General features: G+C 40.1%; 1 protein-coding gene across 2 annotated transcripts in view; it reads left to right on the top strand.

Annotated features, from left to right (window-relative positions):
• The first annotated feature begins 1,394 nt into the window (after positions 1-1,394).
• CHCHD3 (coiled-coil-helix-coiled-coil-helix domain containing 3) overlaps positions 1,395-20,342 on the top strand; it is a 164,178-nt gene continuing 145,230 nt past the window's right edge. The window contains exons 1-2 of one of the 2 annotated variants that reach the window (XM_080393445.1): positions 1,395-1,569; positions 3,423-3,510. In XM_080393445.1, coding sequence (XP_080249571.1) covers positions 1,486-1,569; positions 3,423-3,510 — 172 coding nt within the window. In that variant the 5' untranslated portion in view covers positions 1,395-1,485. The remainder of the gene's footprint in view (positions 1,570-3,422; positions 3,511-20,342) is intronic. The other variant, XM_080393444.1, reaches the window with a different exon arrangement.

The following is a 20,342-nucleotide window of genomic DNA, read 5'->3' on the forward strand; positions in this document are numbered from 1 at the left end:
GTCACGTCATATACCTCAAGAGAACAGCTCATATGTCCTTGATATATTTTTAAGCAATTTTTATTTGGTAGTAAAGTGGCTATCAGCCAATGCTTCAGCAATATCTTAAGCCCCAAGGAAGGCAGATACTGCTGAAATGTCAGCTGATAGACACTTTACATCCAAATAAAAATTGCTTGAAAATATATCAAGGATATGTGAGCAGTTCTGTTAACGCAGACAACATGATGTTTGCATCGATTCAGAGAAATGAAATGCGTCAGTTGACAGAGGCAGCAGTAATCTGTAGTGATCATTGTGTAAACACTTTTGGGGCAAATTTCTTGCAAGGGGAGTGGAAGGCTTTGGTGTCACTTCGGTACAAACAGGCTATCCTGCCTTGAGCCAAGCAGGTGAAGGACTTGGAAGGGAGGGAAAAGAAAGATAAGTCTCCTAGTTATCATAGTTATTATTTGTGTGTTGCCAGTGTCAAGATGTCCCAGCAGAAGGCTGGGGCTTCACTGGGTAAAAGAGGCCAGGTCACGGAAGAGGCAAACCAGTGTGTATTCATATAATACAGCTATGTAAGGGTACTTCTTGCCTTGTATTTATTTAGGCTTGAGAAATTCAAAGATGTATTTGACACCATTGACATCTAGAATGCAGTACTTTTTTTGGTATTATGCACCGCAGAACATCTTTTTTTCTCCTCACAAATGTATTCCCAGCACTCAGCTCTGCGATTCCAGCCACCAAGACAAGCCGTGGGATCAGCAGGGAGGATTCTACTTGCAGAACAGCCAGATCTAGATGCAGTTTATATACAATAGAAAAGGCTGAAAAGAAAATGCATTATGCGTTATTAACATCATCCATCTCTTGGAAAGAAAATCTCGTGCCCAAAGGGGCGACGTTAATGGTAATTTTGTGCCATTACGATGTGGAAATGGGGATGAGGCCTCGGCCCGGGCACAGCCCCCCGGGCCCAGCCCCTCGCCCCCACGGTTAGCGTGGGCCCGCTGAGGGAGGGCAGCAGCACCCGGCCCCTCGGCGCCAGCGGGGCCGGCCGGGCTGGGGGGACCCCCGAACGCCCCCTCGGAGCGCGGCTGGGTCCCGGCAGCGCCGGCCGGGCTGCGGGCCGCGCCTCCCGCCCGCCCGCCCTCAGGGCGGCCGCCAGAACTGCGCTACCCAGCGGGCGTCGCGCAGGGCCCGCCCCGCCCCGCCGCTGGGCTCCCTGGGGCGCGTAGTCCGCGCGCCCCCGGTGAAGTTTAAACCGAAAAAGTTTCCGCTCCCTTTCCGCGTCCCTCACCGCTCCTCGACGGGGGCGCGCCGTCTCCATGGCTACGGCCCCGCAGCCAATAGGGAACAAGGTTCTAGGAGCGGAGGGCGGGGTGGGGGGAGCGGTGGGCCAATAAGGGGCAGTGTTGTTGCGGGGCGCGCTGGCAGCGGGGACAGTGAGTCTCCTTGGGGCCGTCCCTGGCCGTGGCTTGGTGGCGCCGGGCGAAGATGGGCGGCGGTGGGAGCAGCACCCGGCGCGTCACTTTCGAGGCGGACGAGAATGAGAACATCACGGTGGTGAAGGGCGTGCGGGTGAGAGCGGGGCTCCCCGGGGGTTCCTCGGGCCGGGGGCGCTCGCTGGGGCCTGCCGGAACGCTGTGGGCCTGGCTGGCCCCGGGCCGCCCTGAGCTCGGCCCGCCCCGACCCCTCGTTCCTCGTTTTCTGCCCGCAGACTGCTGGCCCCGCGGCCCCGGCCCCGCACGGTGTCGGCCTCCGCTCCCGGCCCTTCTCCCGCACTGACCCCCGCCTCTTTCCCCTGCGCCGCTTGGGCCGTTGGGGCTCGGCGGGGGCCGCGCCGCTCGGGTCTGGGGGCGCCTGCAGCGGCAAGAAGCCCAGCGGGAGCAGGAGGCTGCCGTCGGGGGGTCCAGCCCCCAGCCCGCTGACCGCAGCTGGGCGGCAGGACGCCTGTAGGAGATGTGCAACGAGGAGAGGTGGTTCTGCCTTTCCCTGACCTCTACGGATGGGAGCGCCTCCCTTCCCACACCCGGCGCTCTTGCTGCCGGGTAGCTGACAGCCCGTGTACCTGCAGAAGCATTCCCGTTCTTTCCCACTTTATGGCCTGCTCTTGCCTATACTATACCAGAAGATAGCTTGTGACACAAGACACTGAGAAATCTTGCAGCTTAGAAATTTTTCAATGGAAGACAGTGTGTAATTCATACCAGGAATGATAATAAGTTGTCTTTTATTGCTGCTCATAGGGAGGAGTGTGGCAGAATGAACCATGATAGAAACTGCTGCCTGTTTCAGCACGCTAATATTTTTCAGTTCTGGTCATTTAATGCCCTTGGGCAAGTAGGTGATGGTAATGTAAGTGTTCGTAGCAAAGTTCATCTGCTATGAAATGTGCTTAAATACAGGCAGACTATTGGAATTTCTCTAAAGCATCCTGGATTTTGAAATACTGGGAATAAAACCAGAATGATATCATGGGTACTAGGAAAATGTAGCTTCGCTAATTAAATCATGTTAGTCAACAGAGCATCCGAAAGTAGGATACATACTTTTACTATGTGAGGTTAAATTGAGAGTTTTAACGATTGGGTTAAGAAATTGTATGCTGAAGAAATTTTACACATGCATATTAGATTACAGATTTTAGTGAAATCTTTGTAATGGATTTCTGCCAGTGAGAGACATCATGCTGTAGGTTTTAGTAAAGAATTTGCTAATTAAAATAAATTTTCATGGGCTGCCAAAACAGTATTTTGATAGAGTTGGTGTTCAGAGACCAATAAAAAGTTTTAAGTTGAAAACCAGCAGTTTTCATGTTATTACTTCTTCACCTTCTGTTAATTTTATGTGTAGGCTACAGTAGAGCTGAAATTGGACATTACTGTTATTCTGTTTGATTCTGCATAATTTGTGACAGTTTTTTTGTGTGTGCATGTGTCAACGTTAGAATCAACTTGGTGCTTGACTACACCTGTTGTGACCACTTGTGTTGCACAAGTATTTTGAGGGAGGGCTTTATTAGGATGAAGTTCCTCCTGAGTTAAGTGCTTTGTGCCTGCGTAGTGTGATATTTGACTGTCATCCAAATAACTGGGAAAAGCAAAAAGGTTGATTAATTACAAGCAACGTGACAAAGGGTGTTATTTCCTTTATTTTTCCCCATATCCTCTCTTCTGTCATATCAGTTTCTTGTGTTCTTTGAGTGCCAAAATAATCTTGTTCAGTTGCAAGAGATGAGTGCTCATGCCACAAATGGGGGGAAATAGTTTATTTTGCATTGTGAATAGAGTTTTGGCAGCTGTCATATCTTATTTTGGGGCTCTATGCTCTTTTTTTTTTAAAGTTTTACTTAACTTTTTGGGGAAGAAAGGGGTAATGGGGATAAAGGAGAAGATGCAGTCTGACTCTAGGTTGGGGGTTATGTTTTTCAGCTGTCTGACAGTGTCATTGATCGTATGAAGGAACCTTCTTCGCCCAGTGGAAGACCGCAGTCTCAGCACCGATCAGCATCTGGTTCAGGTATGCCCATGTTTTTCTGTTTTGTTTTGGTGTTTTTTTTTTTTTTTTAATGTGAGGAAGAAGATCAAATGTGCTGTTCAGAGCATTTTAATGAGCTCATTGCCATTTTGTAGAGATGATTTTTTGACATTAACTGTTCTGCTCATCTCCTTTTGAAGAAGGAGGTAATTTGTAGGCTTTTAGAGGAGTTGAGTTACTCTTTGTTTTCTTCTGACTGACATTGAAGTGTAAAACACAACTGTTTATTAGACTTGGTTTTCTGTGGTGTTATTTGTTGTTAAAGACTTCTTTTTTTAAAAAAAACCCGAACACTCAACAACAAAACCAGAAAAGCAAATATCCATTCCAAGTATGTATTGAGCTCTGAAGTGGAAATTCTTGCATACTTAATCAACGCTGAATTTTAGTATTGTGAGCTTCTGTTGAAATATAGATAAGTAAACAGTAAAAGAATAATACGCTATTTTCCTATCATGGAATAGTGGAAATAAGTCACATACTGTTTATACAGATCGATGGCTCAGAACGATGGCTTTCTTAACTTGTTCTATTCCGTTATTGAGGCCTGTTCAAATGCATCAAACGGTCTTTGTGACAGGCAACCTGTGCTCTAAGTTAAAATACTGCGGCACAGTGAATGTGATGTAGCTACTGAAGGAGTGAAAACGAATGGCAGAGATTGGAACATTTGATTTGTGTGTGTTTTCTATGTGAAATGTGTAAGGTTCAAGTAAGACTTCCTATCAGTGCTCCGAAAATATTAATGATATCAGTATTTCCTAAGGGTCTTTTGCCTTGATACTTAGAAAAAATCCCACCGAAACTCAACAATGATTAAAAACAAGTCCTGTGGCAGTAGTAGGCCTTGCAGCAAGACCTGAATGAGCAGAACGTTGCATCTTTCTTTCGTCTGAAGCGTAGAAAGTTGGTTTTCTGTTGCTATCAGAGCTGGACTCCCTCTGTAGTCATTAGAAAGAAAAAGGCATTTTGGGGGACAACTCCTCTGGCTTATTTGAGAATTCTACTTTAGAAAGAGATGAATTGCCCTCTAGGAATGTCAGGGTGAAGAGGTCAGATGTAAGCATTTAATGTTGTCAAGCAAATCCAGCAATAGGATGTTTTACAAAGTTATGGGCTCCCAAATGATGCTGTGTTAGAGGTTTGTTTTTCCACTTTATGAATAGGAAGCCTGTGGCGTAGTGAAAGCAAGGATAATATTAGGGCTAAAAAGGACTTCAGCTATTAACCTGGCTCGTGAAATACAGTTTGCCCAATAAAATTGCTTAGAATTTAGTGCTTGCTTAAGGAAGATTTAAATGGAGTTGGACTGTAGTTTAATGTATGGACAGCCAGATTGTCCATCCTTTTTTTTAAATACTAGCCTTCTGCACATGTATTTTGCTGTGGTGAAGAAATTATTGTAGACAAAGGATTTATATGGAATCATACTTGCACATCCTACCTGCTTTCATGGCGGTGCTTGTTGCTTTTTCATCCTTAAACTTGGGTTATGGAAGTAGTCTTGCAAATAAGCATATGTGATTTTTGGCATGTGGTAACTAGAGGTGAAGACTTTAATACCCCAGTAATTCTTTGCTAATTCACAGTATGTACATATCTTGATCCTTTATTTTGTTTCTCTTTGTGTGTTGGAAATAGTGTTTTTTAAATATTTTTATTTTTATTTACTGAGGGGCTAAGTGATGCCTTTGACCGCTCACAAGCTTGGGAAACCTATTCTGTATATTTGCTTTAATAACTAGTGATTTAGGTGAAGTGCTTGTATTTCCACAGGAAAGTATAATTGGTGTTATACCTCAGTTGCTAAAATGATTTGTGTTTAAGAGGATTAAATTATACTTAAGTACATGTTACCCTATCATTCGTTCCTCTTTCACTGAATGTTTTTTGATAAAGAATTACCAACTATTGAATTTCTTTGATGATGTAAGAACAGTCAACCTATTTGTTTATTTTGTAGCTACATCTAACTTGTCAGAGTCTGCATTTGTCTAATAAGGTGCCATTACAGAAAGGGCACTTGCCTCAAAGCCAGTGTCCTGATCACTGAATATTGACCTACTCTCCACTGATGGCTGTGGGAGCTGGATCCCAAATCTGGGTATCTTCTGTGATGCAGCAGTGCTGGGGCTTGGTTTCTTGGTAAAGCCTCTTGCACCGTTAATGAGACCTCTTTCCAGGCAGCTCCTCCTCTCCTGTGTATGAATCTGGTGATAGCGACTTGTTTTTCTGATGGAGTGGGTCTCTCACTGCTTCTGAAGAGAGTTACCCAAGGATGGTGGCGTTTGGAGGCTGGCTCTGGCTTTTGAATTGCCAGCTGCGCAACTTTTGAACTCAACAGTTTGTTAGCCTGCGTTTGTATCTTCTAGACAAATAACACTTTTCTACACAAATAAAAAAGATCTATAGAGGGAGAAACATTAGAGCTATTAAAAGCAGCCCTTTCTTTAAGTCAAGTCTTTTGATAGCTTTTGGTGGAGGAATAATGGATTAGATTACATGAAAGAATGTGTATCTTGTTGCTTGCCAATATGACGAATTTATTGACTTCAGTCTGGGGTCGGAAAATGAAATTACATACAATTACAATGAATCTGACATCTAAATACTATGTCTTGAAGCATCCTAGCTTGCTTGGCTAATTTTCTGACTTCTGAGTAATATTAAACACACTAAAATATTTAAGAAGTGTAAAATCTTTAAAGTATGTCTGTAATTCCTAAAGCAATATTGATGAAAAGTAATTTGGTTAGACAACGAATACTTTTTTTTTTTCTTCCCTGAGTGTGTATTATACCTAAAGCTTTAGTCATAACAGACAAAGGGAATGGTCTAATTCATCAGCTTAGTGGATATCTGAAAAGCTGTTAGTCTGTTATAACAAAAAAAAAAGAACAAGTGCTTAAATTATCAAGAGTCTCTGCATGTCAACCATTTTTTCCCCTTTGCAGAAACAGATGACACTGAGGACAGAGGATTTTTTTAAAAAAATTATTTGTTATTGTTGCTATACTGTCCCCATGAAAACAATCATAAAGGGCCCATGCTATAAAGTACTGTGAATTGTGTAGGTATAATAAAATAAGCACTGCTGACATCTCCTCAGAAATCAGGTTAGACCTTGCATCTTTCCAGTAGAGAAAGATATATTTCTTAGCTTTGTTCATTTGTGTGGAATGATGCCTTTTAATTGTGTACCCTGTTGTGTTGGGGTGTGTATCTTTTGATGGGGTTTCAGTGGCCCAGGGTATCTCGGCTTAGTTGGAAACATTTAAGAAAGTATTGTTGAGATGTGCAGGAAGGTTTATTTAAAGAGTGAGGTTGTAGTTGAAGACATAACCAGCATTTAACTGAACTTGAAGGAGACAAACTTCTGGTTATGAAGAGAGCTAGTTGGTGAGATCCCGTAACAGGTAGCTCTAAGGGATAAGCTCAGGGAAGCTGTGAGGTCCTTAAGGACAACCTCTTCTCAGTGCATGAATGATCCATGCCAGTACTCGGGAAAATCAACAGATCTATTGGGAGGCTGGTGTGGTTAAACAGGGTGCTCGTGATAGAGCTTCTGTGTAAATATGAGTCCAGCAGGATGTGGAAGCAGAGACAGACCACAAAATGAATTAATTTGTAAATGAGGGAAGGGCAGTAGGTGTTATTCACCTCAACTTCAGCAAGGTGTTCAGCACTGCCTCTCCTAATATTCTTGTGTCCAAGTTAGGATGTTGCAGTGTGGATAACGGGACGATGAGTTGGGTTAAAAACACCTGGTTGGATGGTCAGGGGCAGAGGCTGTGGCTAATGGGTCATGTTCTACTTGAAGACTGGTATCGGGGGGTTCCTCAGGAGTTTGTCCTGATTAACAGCTTTGTCAGTGTCCTGGAGGAGGAGGTGGAGCACACGTTCTTCAATGCAGCTGACTGCAAACTGGGGGGATGACAGTCAAGGGCAGGGCTGCTATCCAGAGGGACCTAGACTGGCTGGAGGAATGAGCCAACAGGAACCTCACAAATTCAACAAGGACAAATGCACTAGGAAAGATGCAACCCTTTGCCACAGTGCAGGCTGGGGATTCCCTGTCTGGGCTGTAACTTTGCTGAAAAGGAGCTGGAACGATGTCAGTAAGGGTCAGGGGCTGGAGTGCCTTCCCTGTGAGAGGCTGAGGAAACTTGGCTTGTTCAAGGTCAAGCAGAGAAGGTTTTGAGGAAGCCTAATAGCAGCCTTCCCATATCTGTGGGGCTCATTGAGAAGCTGGTAACAGGTTCTTCGTGGTGATGCATTGTATGAGGGCAAGAAACAGTGAGCACTGAAGCAGGAGACGTTCCAAGTGGCAACAAGGAAAAATGTTGTCATGATGAGACCAGCCAGGTATCGGAAGAGGTCTTCCAATGAGGCTGAGCAGCCTCCATCCTTGGAGGCATTCAAGATGTGAGTAGATAAACCCCTGAGCAATCTGGTCCGATCTCAAGGCTGAATCTGCTTTAGGCAGAGAGTTTGAAAAAATTACTTCTAAGGCCCCTTCCAACCTTAATCCTGTGATTTTTGTAGTAGGTTGTGAAAATGTTTGCTCAGTGCAAGAGCATTTTTAATTTATAACATGAGAAGGGACCATTGTGACTGCCTGGACTGGTCTCTTGCAATGTGCAGCGCAAGAGAACACTGCTGAGAAGTTTTACACCAGAGTCATTGACCTTGTTCTTTGTATGGCTTTTAGGAATACTTTTAAGAAAAAATTATTTTCTTTGAAGAACTGCAGTGTGTACTGATGGTGGTAGTAATTATGGCTAGTCAGATGCTGCATGAAAAAAAGTAGAACTGGAATACCTCATGATAAATGTTGTGGGAGGCTCTGCATTATTGTAACTTTGAATTGTTTTGCATTTTCAGTTTTTATGCGTGTCTGGAAGTTTACAGAGTTTGGCTAAATTTATGCCAGTTAAGCAAGAATCCTCTGCAAATAAATCCCGTTAGTTCTGTGCTGTTTAATGTATTAATTGTTTTTGACTACCTTTCTGTTGCAACAACACCTTTTCTCTGTGTAAACTGAAAGATGAAGTAAACTGACGTTTCTGTGACTATATTTTGTAGAGTTCCTCTTAATTTTAGAAAAGGGAAAAAAACCAGTTAGGAATGCCTAGGTTGATGCCCTGCTTTTATTTTGCTGTGAGACCCTTGTAAGTCTCAGGCAGTTCCTTTTGACCACTGACATGGATTTGCAGCCTTTCTTCTTGCAGGAGCAAACAGGAGGGCTTGGTCTCTACATTTGGTAGTGTTTATTTTCCCCTCTCTAGGTACAGCTCTGGGTACTCTTTTTTTAGAAGGAGGTTTAAAACTTTACTGGTACTGTAAAACTCTGAAATAAATTGAGTAGAAATCCTCAGTCAAGGAACTGAGTTGGTCTGTGGACCTCTGGTAACCTGCAAGGCTGTGATTTGCATCTTATGGAATAATACTGGGTTTGCTTTTAAGAGCGTGTTTGTGGTTTTGGTTTTATTTCCCTCTGACCTCTGGGAGAAATAATAAAAGTTTTTCAAAGGGATGCAGAGATATTTGTGAGAAATGCTGGTGACTTCTGATAGGCTTTTGGTCTGAAATTCTTGGAAGCCTTTAATGTAGCTGTCGTGGCAAGAATACATTCCAAAGAATGTTTGGCAGTTTTGTTGAGTAAGGTTCATCCTACTGCTGTTGCTGAAGGAAGAAGATACATGGCATAATACCTTTACCTGTAGAGGAAGGATAGCTTCGTCTGAACGGCATTGCTTCTGACACCCAGGCAGCAGTCTGATCAGTGTATATATATTTTTGATGTGAGATGTAAATTTGAGCAAGCTGTTCTGGGTATTCTTGCATGTGTGGTGCTGCAGCACTTGCTCTTGCTCTCCTGTGGCTTGCTATATTGCCACTTAGCTGTCACTGAGTTTCTTGGAGATAACTTTATTTTCACTGATGTATATTGATATTCTTTGTGTTGAAGGTTCACTATTGATGGAAGTATTTTATTATCAAAAGGTGAAACGTCTTGTAACTCACAAGACTGCTAAAGATGCCAAACTTTTAATGCTGTCAGTGTAACAGCAAATCTTTAGTTGAGCCTGACATTCATGTCGCTAGATTGCAGGAGTAGAGGGAAGATAGAATTATGCATGGGAGGTGAAGCAAGTACTGCATAAATTAAAGTTCTCACTGTCTGTATGACATGCAGGGTGTTCTGTGAACATGTCGAGTGGCTGGGTATGTCCTTGTGAAATGGTTCTGAAATTAGAGGGGAAAACTAGCAAATAATGCAACTTAAACATCTGGGCTTTTTTCTTTTATTTCATAGTAATCTGAAGTTCAGAGCTGTTGAAGGGCTCAGTTCACTCTGTGTCCTTAAAGTACAATGTTAACCTCATGAGAAGGATGGTGTGTGATTTAATGGAGGGGTGGAAAGATGTGATGAGAATCTGAGAGTATGCAAAAAGCCCTAATTTAATTGTTTAAAAGACTTGGATTGTTGAATATGGAAAAGGTACATAAACGTATAAGAGGAACACCTAGAACCTTACAAAATGCTCATCTCGCTTATGAACAGGAGCTTTTCAAGGTGGGAATGAAAAAGCCTGCATTTGTCTGGGGTACTCTAACACTATGTTCCCAACAGTTACCGAGTTCAAAAGCAGCGTTTTGATTCTTCACTCAAGTGCTCTCTTTGAGATGTCATCATGCAGACTGCACCTCTGGGCTGCCCACTCTAATTGCATTTCAAGTGCTGATACATCTTGTGGAACAACTGACATTTTACATGCATGTCTAAGGGTAGGACAAGAATGAGTGGCAAAAGGTGTTGGCACTTCTCATGCAAACACCATGTATTTAAAACTTTGGTCTGATGTTACAACTAACCTCATCTGACTGTCTCATGTCTGACCATTCCTCTAATATCTCAGTGTCTAGTGATCTAAACCATCCAGAAACATCCTACAAGAAGAGTTTCGTACTAGCTTAACACCCTTAGTTGAATGAACCGTGTGTGTCCAGAAGAGGGAAGCAGGAGTGTGCACAGGAGCAGTAGTATGACTTTTCCTGTTCGGTGACAACCATCTTTTGCAAATTATGTCAAACTTAAGCCTGTCTTTCCCGAATCAGCTACTTAAGCAACTGTCATCAGAAATGACATCAAAAGTCATCAGAGTGCTGGTGCTAGTGGAAAGGAGCAAGCCGATCACACAACTAATGGAGCTGGAGAGTGTAGGCATGGCTTAAGTGGTCTGGACTGAATCTTCAGAAGGAGAGTGTGGCAAGGTGAAGCAGTCCTCAAGCTTTTTGTAGATTAGAATTATTTTTTTCCTCTGTAATACTAAAATAACATTTTTTGCTGTTCAGTGAAGGATTACCTTCCCCCCCCCCCCCCCATAAAAAAACTTTTACAGTTAAATTAGTAATAACAATTAAAGTCAATGCAACCAGCCCTCTAAAATACCTTATTTATACCTCAGTATAGTAGTGGACTGCATGAAATGCAGAACACTTAAATATGCTCCAAAAAATTACATCTGTGCTAATGTTAACTTGGAGTTTGACTTGGAGTTTGACATGATAAAGATTTGGTTTAAGTTTCATTGTGTAGTTGGAAGGACAGGCCAAACATGGAACAGGTCTCTCTGTCTCTCCCTTCCTTTCTCCCTCTGTTTCTTTCTTTCATTGTAATGAAATGATCATGTTCAACTTTGAAAAAAGTGGTCTGTGTGTAGGAAGCATTTAAGGCTAGAATCGCAGTAATTGATTGGCACTCCCTCTGCGCCCCGCCCCCCCCCCCCCCCCCCCCCCCCCGCCCTTGCTTTATTTGTTGTTACTCACTGTTGTAAAGGGAACTAAAGAAACAAATTCTGGTGTTTGCAAGGGTTCAACAAATTGCAAAATTGTGGCATTAGATTTTTGAGAGCTTGTGGATTGAGTTGTGTGGGTTTTTTGTTAGGTTTTTTTCCCTCCTACATGAGGGTCAGGAAGAAAGCCAATATATCCCACAAATATTGTCAAATATTAGAGACCCACCTGACTGATGTATTTAGGGGTTCTCATTTTACAGCCAATGGAGAACTCATGATACCCCAAATGAAATTCAAGGAAGGAGCACTCTGTGTCTGGTCCTGTCCTGCTCATACCCATAAGTAACTGGGTCTCAGGCTGATGTAGGTTGTTTGCAATGATTGTTAGCTTCTCTTAAGAGTTTTTTCTCTCAAATGACTTTCTGTATGTGTGGCTTTTTGCAGGTAGGCAGAATTCATCTTTCAATGGGCATTCATTTAGAAGTGTCATTTTTGTTTCAATATATTCTTAGGAACAGGTAATTCTTATGTACTGCATAGTGTGTGCTTTTTGGTCTCCAGTGGATTTGTTGAAATTAAATTTCATGCTATTCTGCTTAAGGCTGCATGCTCTGTATTTGGGTTTACTGAGTGCAGCCATTTGCTCTAAAAATCTTTCGGAGTAGTTGCGCGGTACACATAAAGCAATTTTTGTCGTAGCTGATACAACAAGCATATCCAAACTGTTTGCTTAGAAATGGCTTGTGAGTTAAAAGTTAAACCACCTGCTTTTTGATGTGGAAGCACAAGATTTGTGTGCTAAAACATAATCTTCCAGTAGTTAGCAGAAAATCATGTTGAAAAACAACTGTTGGCTGCTGGTGTGTGATTCTTGTATTAATTTCTAGTGCTACAGTAAGCTCAGTCAAGAAAGCTAGGGGAACTGTCTCTAAAAATATAGAGGAAAAAAATTAATCTGGGAAAAAGAGATTGTGCAAAGTTTATGAAGCCCGTTGCAAAACAGCATTTAGTAATGACTTTTGAGGACTAAATATTTATGATTTTTTGTGTGGAATTGATGCCATTGCCTTTTACTAGTTCAGAGTACTGAATTGTTTTATAGTTAAATTCTGGCAAAGCATTAGACCTTTGAGTGTAGTCAGTCAGAGTTTAGCCTTAGGCTGAACTTTTGGAAAATGCAGCCAGGTTTATCAAATATTTGTGAGGCAAACTGGTGGGAAAACTATGTGGTGGTTTGGGTTTTGTTTTTGGTGTTTGGGTGTAGTCGTTCGTGTCGCATCATTCCCCATGCACCCCCTCCCGCCCCCTTAGATTTAAATAGAATCTATCTGGCAACATGTTTTCTTTTTTCTTCTTTTTTTCTCTTGTTTTGTTTTGTTTTTCTTAATTTCAGTTACATTATCTGTTAGAAATCAGAAATTGACAGACTGTTATGCCTGTTTGGGACACATTTATTGCAGTCCTTGTTAGAAATCTTCCATGTATTTTCTTGCAGAAATCGGAGTTCACAGGTGCTCAAGTTCTTGGTTCATACTGAGAGTTAAATGTGCTGCAGATTGCTAGTATAGGCATTGAACTATTTAATATTTCCTCTGAAATTTCAGCCTTTGACTTCTCTGGTCTGTGCTGTGTCTAGGCACAAGAATAAAATACAGGTATTTCTCCTTTGTCCTTCAGAGACCTTGCTGGGATTATAGGTCAAAAAGAGCAGATAACTGGCTAAGATAAAAGGGTATGTAATTTAAAGGATTGTTAGAATAGAAGTCATTTGGAGCAGCCTGAATGATTTTACTATCTTAAAGAATAAAATCAAAAATACTGATAATTTTAATGAAATAAAACCAATGACTCAATTAGAACTGTTTGCTTTCACTAGCATTAGTCCGATAGCACTATGCAAGGAAATTGTCATTCTGCTATATAGCATCCTCTCTGCTTTTATAGTACAATATATTCTTAACCAAATTATCTCTCCACAGACATGAGTAGGAGGGGGTTTTAAGTGCGTTTTTTCTGCTGTATTATTTAAAAATACCACTTGTTAGGTGCAACATTACTTCAGCAGGACAAGATGACCTCCAAGTAATGAAAACTTTGTGGTTTTAATAGTAAATGCTACTTTTCTTCCCATCACAATTTATTTACCCGTTAGAGAATCTTCAGTGCAATACTAAAGAGTACTTTAAATGTATTATTTATTGCATTAAGATGAAAAGAAAAGCTTTGTTTTATTCTTTCATCTTCAGACTGCAGCAAAGCATTACTAAAACTCTTCATCACTTGTCAGATTGGGCAGGTTAAGTGTATTGTGTAGTGCTGCTTCTTGAAGGCTTTGTACTAGTTGTTTTTTAGTTAAGCAGGAGGTAACCACTTAGACTTCTTTTCTTCTGCCTCAGGGGAACTGGATGCAGTTTCAGCTACTGCTACGTTTTTTGTTTTTTTTTTTTTTTTCCCCAGACTGGATTGCATGTGTTCTGAACTCCTTGATTTTCAATGATATCACGTGTTCCCCAAAACTTTAGTAATATATCTCAACCAGACTGAAAATTGCAGTTTTCAGATACTACTACCTGCTTTTTTGAAATCTAAATTTAAGAAATAGAGGAAGGACATTCTTTCTTCCCATTGCTTGCAAGGTTGGTTGTGTAGGGCTGACAGTGCTTTGTGAAGCCAGTTTACCGGATTCTCGTGTTTCGCTTCATTAACTGTGTTTGATTTTACCTAATGTTAATCATCTGAAGAATAAGCATCTACTCTAATCTAAGCTAGTAATTCAGGCTAGGGGTGAGATCTGGTGGTCCGTTCCATCCTGTGAAAGGCTTCTATTTCTCCTTAATCTCTGCAGCTTCATACAGAACAAGTTGAAATGCAGGTGAGTGGTTCATTGAAGTCATTTGACTTTTTGTTTTTTTTAGGGTTTTTTTTCCCTTCTCTTTTTTGGTGAGAAGGAGGCAGTGTATTGTAAGAGAAAGGACTCAGTTATCCCTGATGTTACTAACTGACATTTCTTAACAGGGGGAGATGGAACCATTATGAAATCTAAGGAGCAAAAGTAGTATCTGCAGAAGTTGGTAGAAACCCTCAATAAAGGCAGTAATTACACAGAAGAGCGACTTTAATGCCAATCAGAAACCAAAGGAAACTTTTGGAGAAACAGCACTGGATATTCCATCACTTTGTCAACTAAGTTTTAACTGAGGACCAGTCTTCTTTCTGTGGCAGTCTGTGTGTTGAAGAGGTTGCTGAACACACTGGCTCCTTTTAGTCTGCTTGCTGATTTGCAGAACAGAGGAGAGAATGTTTTACTCAAGGAAAAAAAACAAACCCCATATTTAGAATTAACTGGAAGCATCTTTGCTGACAGTCAGATTGCTCTTTCTCCTTAGGATTTTCGTATCTGACCTCTTGCCAGAATAGGCTCTTTTTCTCTGCATTTACTATTAAATTCCTGAGTTCACCTTCTAGTGAGTGAGATGCTACTAGCTCTTACATTTGCCTGTTCGTGCTGGGTTATCATGCTACTTGGTGACTACTCAAGACAGTTTATTCCTGGTTGGAATTGAATTTGCTTGTTTTTGGCGATATTGCTATTTACTACATCATTCTGTAGTATCTTGTTTTTCTTAATGCTGACAACTTAAAACACTAAAAAGCTATCACTGGTGGAGATGGTCTAAGTATTGTGTCAGTTTGGAGACCAGTCATTTGAAAAAGTTGTTTTTGTTAGCAGATCTCATTACCCGTTATTAAAAATGTAGATGTTAAATTATTGTTGTTGTGAGAATTTTAAACATTTCAACATTTGTCCTTTAATTTTATATAATTTCTGAATAATGAAAATAGTAATGAACATCATAGTTTCATATTGTTTACAATCAGTTTTCAATTATTACTACAAGCAGTAATACAGTGCTAAGTACTGGGCTGAGAATACTTTGGCTGGCACATTTCAAAGTTGACAATACTGTAGCTGCCTTCTGATGATTCAATGTAAGTTTTTGGTTTTGCTGAAGCTGGAGGAAGACACACTACGATGCTTTCTAAGTTCACCTCCACTTTCTTCAACAGAAACATGCTTGCTCCTGTGCAAGGAGTGCAAGTGCCCTTGATACTTTTGTGGTGTGTATATTTGAAATGTGTACATTGGCTATTTCTACTCTCACTTCTTGTGTCCTACCATTAATATTATATGAGGTAAGTGTTCTGTCACACTGTTACTACAGTTTGGCTTCCAGATTAGTCTCTCAAATAAACATGCTGTGTTTGAGGGATGTAGGAAACTGGAAATGTTACCCTCAAAACATAAGAAAGTAGTTAAAGATTCTCCTGCACTTCCCTTTCTAAGTCAGTAATTCTCAGTTACAGGACCTTGTTACAAATGCTGTTAAAATTATTTTCCTTGTATCCTTCTCGAGTCAACAATGATGATACTAAACGTGCTGTAGCTTGCATCTGAGCCGAATAAACAAATTCTGGGAATTACTCTTTTCTCTGTATTGATACAAAACATCCATGTATCAGCCTGTTGTTATAACTTGAGTGAATGAACAGGAGATTAGATTTGAGTGCACCACAACAGCTGTTAAAAATCCCACTTATTTATCACTACTGGCTTCTTTGTGCCTAATTTTAGGTGAAGTGGTTGCTTTCACACTTTGCGCAAGTTTCACTGCCCGTGTCATCAATAAGTAAAATTATTGCTTGATAGGGACACTGTTATACTTTTTTCTTCTTCTGAATATTCAGCTTCTACTGGAAAATTTTTAATCCCTTTAAAATTTAGTATTAGATTGCTTTAAATGTACAATGTAGAAATTTGGCATCTTGATCATCTTTTCGTGCAGCTTTAACCACTGAGAAATCTGGTTAATGGGATCAGCAGATGTTTTGATGAGCGTCATTTTGGGTGAAACACTTTTTTCCTTTCTTACATTAACCTTTACTCTTTCACTGCTTGTTTTTTCACAGTATCATTGCATTATGTCCTCTTATATAATTTGTTTTTATCTTCCCTCTTTCCCAGAATAACTTTCAAAGTTGCATGTTGCAACTTACTTTATTTGAACATTAAGACTGTTGTTGCACTGCTAGGAATTTCTTCGAAAGGATGTGTTCAGGACAGATGGTGGAAACTCCTTACTGGATGTGGATCTGCTGCAGAATGGTCACATACCTTTTCCATCATTATTGTCCATATTCTTTCTCCATTATTATTGTAGTTTCCTAGTTTAATTGTAGATCTGCCTCTCTGAATCCTATTTCCTTCCACTTCCACCTTATCAGTGCTTTGAAAATTCTGCATTTATCTTTCCACCCTCCTTACTGGATTTCTTCACCAGTCCCTTCAAAAAGGCTGGTCGTCTTGGCCAGGAAGGGAATGGTGCCTCTTGCTGTGTCTGCCTGTGCGTAACCCTGTTTAGAAAAAATTACGGGATATTGTGTGTGCTGCTGGGCAGTCACTGTGTACCTAACTCTGGGCCAGCCATAAAATTCACCTTCTTTGTTCAAATAATACAGTAACATGAGAGAGGGTACAGTTATAGTGCATTTTAGAGGAGTAGAACCTACAAGAAGCCAGGCTGTCACTAATTTAGTTGCTCATGGGGAGGAAAATACTGCTGGTTTTTAATCTCACAAAGCAAAGAGAATTTTCTTTGGCATTTGGAGCTGTGACTGTGCAGCTGGCTTTGGAAATAGTGTAAGCGGTAGTGGAGGGGTTGAATGTCAGAAGGCTCATGAAGCATTGTCATCATGAAGCAGTATCCTCCAGCAAATAACAGTCTTCAGATATCTATCTTTATGTTTATTTGCCTTGCCCTCTTCTGATTGATTGTTCAGATTCCCTTGCTACAAAAGGACAGGCTCCATCATGGGGCATGATAAGATGATTTAAAGCTACCAATATGTGAGCATGAATGGAACACAAAATTTCAGTTTAGGTGGGAAAGTTAGGTTAATAGAAATTTATATTTTACAAACATTTATTTATAAAAAAAGAAAAAGAAAAAGAGGGTGTTGTTCCTTATGAGTGTGATCAGTCACTTGCACTGTGTGTGGGATGCACAATATTGGAAAATAACATTATTCTTTATCCCATTACCTATTCATATTAACTCATTCCATTCAGTAACTCATTAAAAGTCTTCTACTTAGCGTCTTTGGGTAGCAAGGTCCATTCTGTATACTTTGCACCACATTTATGTAAAAGCAGGGCTCCTGCCCCACAAACAGCTGGCATTTGCACATTTGACAATAAAAGTCAATGCCTAGAGCTAGCTGCTGAGCCTGTATTCCCACCAGCGGAAAGGTATGCAGAAATAGCCTCAGCATTGGGATTTCTGATTCAGCGTGGTGAACAGCTTTGTGAATCATCTTACTCCTGTCCAAAGCGACTGTAATCCAGAGCTGTAATTGGGTAAAATTGACTTTTAAGTGCCACTGATAGTGTGCAATCACAGCTGGCGAATCCTCTTTAAAGGTGATGGTAGTAGATGAACTGAACGTCAAAATTTGCTATTTATGTAGCCTTGACACTACAGAGTCCCATTTGGGAGTACTGGTCTGTGCAATAGCAGTTAGTAAATTTTTGCAATTAGTGGTGACTTTTAATATAAAACTAAAGAAACATCTTAGTTTATAAACCCTTTTACCTAGCTATTATGAGTAGAAATACATGATTATTGCACTGTCCTCTATAGCGGTAGAAGATGTTTATTGAAATAAATGTGATGAGAGAATTCAGAAATTATTTTGTCCAAGAAAATAAAAAGGGATACCAGTAAATTTCCCCATACTGTCAGGTAAAATAGCTTTACAATAAACATAAGCCATAAAGATTAGAGACTGGACAACTTAAATTGTCCTGAAAGAGTACTGCATGCTGAATCCTGTTGAAGGCAGAATCATAAAACCCTTCCCATCATTGCTTACAATATGTTTATTTTTTAAAAAATATTGAATTATGGAATCCTGATGCTTTTATCCATTATATTCAGCAAGAAAAGCCTTACAATGTGTGTACAGTAGGAATTACTAACACAGCTGAACTAGCAAGTCTCTCAACTGTTGTACTCAACCTAAGGGTTTTCTGCCAGTGATAGTCTTGTAAAGGTATGAGATACTTCCATTTCATTATTATTATTATTGTTTTTTATTATTTAAGATCAACAGGACAGCAAAATGACTTCTTGCTAAATAGCTGCTGAAATAAGTTATTTCTTATATTTATGTTATGGAGGTGCGTGGCAAGGGTGGATTATTAAGAAGTTTTGGTTGAAATGATTCACAACCTTGTAAGGAGATTGAGAACAATTTTTAAAGTTACAATAAAACTTCACGTAGTCATGTAGCTGGCACAGCAGGAATTCCTAGAGAAAATAAAAATCAGGTACATTTTTATGTTAACTGGCTTCTTCAACTCAATCCACTTATCGGTGGTAAATGACTTATTTTATTACCGGTCACATGTTTCAAGATGTGTTGCCCATATTTGATGTTTTTCTCTTGCATTGCTTCCCTGTGTATCTATCTTAAGACCTCTAAGACAGGATGTTTTTTCTGTGTCAAGCGTGCATCGTTTTTGTAATGAATTCTAAGTTTCTGGAAGAAAATTATTCACAGATTTTTGAGGATTCACTATACTGCATTGAAATTCCTGTAATTTTTTTTTTTTTTTTTTAATAATCATGAAGTCTGACAGAAGAGTCACACAAATACACCATTTTAAATTTGGGTGAGAACTTCTGTCTGTTTTGCCACCATGATTGTTGTGGCTCCAGGACATCTCTATCTGCTTTCTGGGCTGATAGTCTGAGCTTAGAATGAACAGGGGAGAGGCTGAGGTGTTTCCTGGGTGATGTGAAAACCCAGATTGAGTATTGCATAAGGATTTTGTAGTGGAAGAGCTCATGCTTTTGTTAAGCCAGTGGTGACTGGAAGGGCTGGCTATGCAGGCTTTTGGGGCAGCAGCATGGCCTAGGCCTGAGAGCTTTGCTCACGTATCCTTGCTTCTGGACTGCTACCGCTTTATTCTCCTATGCTCCATTTCTCCTTTGTGTATTGGTGAAAATATCTAATTCTAAGTTTAGCCTCAGGATTTTATACTTTTTAATTTTCTGTCTTTCTGTGTATTGTATACATCCATTTTTGTTTACTTGATTTTTCTGTTAGCTTATTGAAATGTAACCTTGACATGTTAGGGAGTGATGAAAAATTCTTCTCTGCTTTTCTTGTTTACATGTGAATCTCAAAAATGAGTTATTCTTTAAATATGGCTGTTAAGCGCAGGCAGATAGAACCCAATTCAAAGAATTACAGGGGAAGACCTTGTAATCCTCCTCTCCTGTTTTTCCCAGCCCCCTTCATGAGTTCATTGTTAGGATTTACTGCTAAAGTTACAACAATAATGGCATACTGAAAAGAGAAGGTTCCAAATATAATATGAACTAACTTTGTTATTTCTAGATCACATACCAATTAGTTTCTAATTTAAATTAGTATAAATCGATTGATATCAGCATTTACATCGTAAAATAAATAATGTAATATTTACAAGAGTGCCTTTAGAAACGAAAATATGAAATATCTTTAAATTATGCACACTTAATTGCATTGTTTTCATGTTTAATTATCCTATGAGCTTGTTTAGGTATTGCTGCACATTACCAATATTTAACAGTTAATACAAATTTCTGACCTTGGAGGCATGCTTTATGTTCGTCCGTGGTTGTAGGAAGTGCCTGTAATTGTGGATTTAAATGGACTGGTTGCTTTATGTGTTGTTAAATTTGTATGAGTCCTGAAATATAATTTATTCTTAAGAATGCTATTAAAAAAAAAATAACAAATTAAAAAAAAAAGCAAACTAGTTTTTGAATGCTGACCATGCCTTGATCCATGGCTCATAATAAAGATATTTAGGAGATGTGTAATAAGGTCACTCATGAAAGTGACTGTTCTTGCACACATTTTCTGATAATTCACTTTTACATGTATCAGTAAACTTCCTGAGGG

Source organism: Falco punctatus (genome assembly GCF_963210335.1).
Source record: "Falco punctatus genome assembly, chromosome: 6".
In the NCBI taxonomy this organism is placed as follows: domain Eukaryota; kingdom Metazoa; phylum Chordata; class Aves; order Falconiformes; family Falconidae; genus Falco; species Falco punctatus.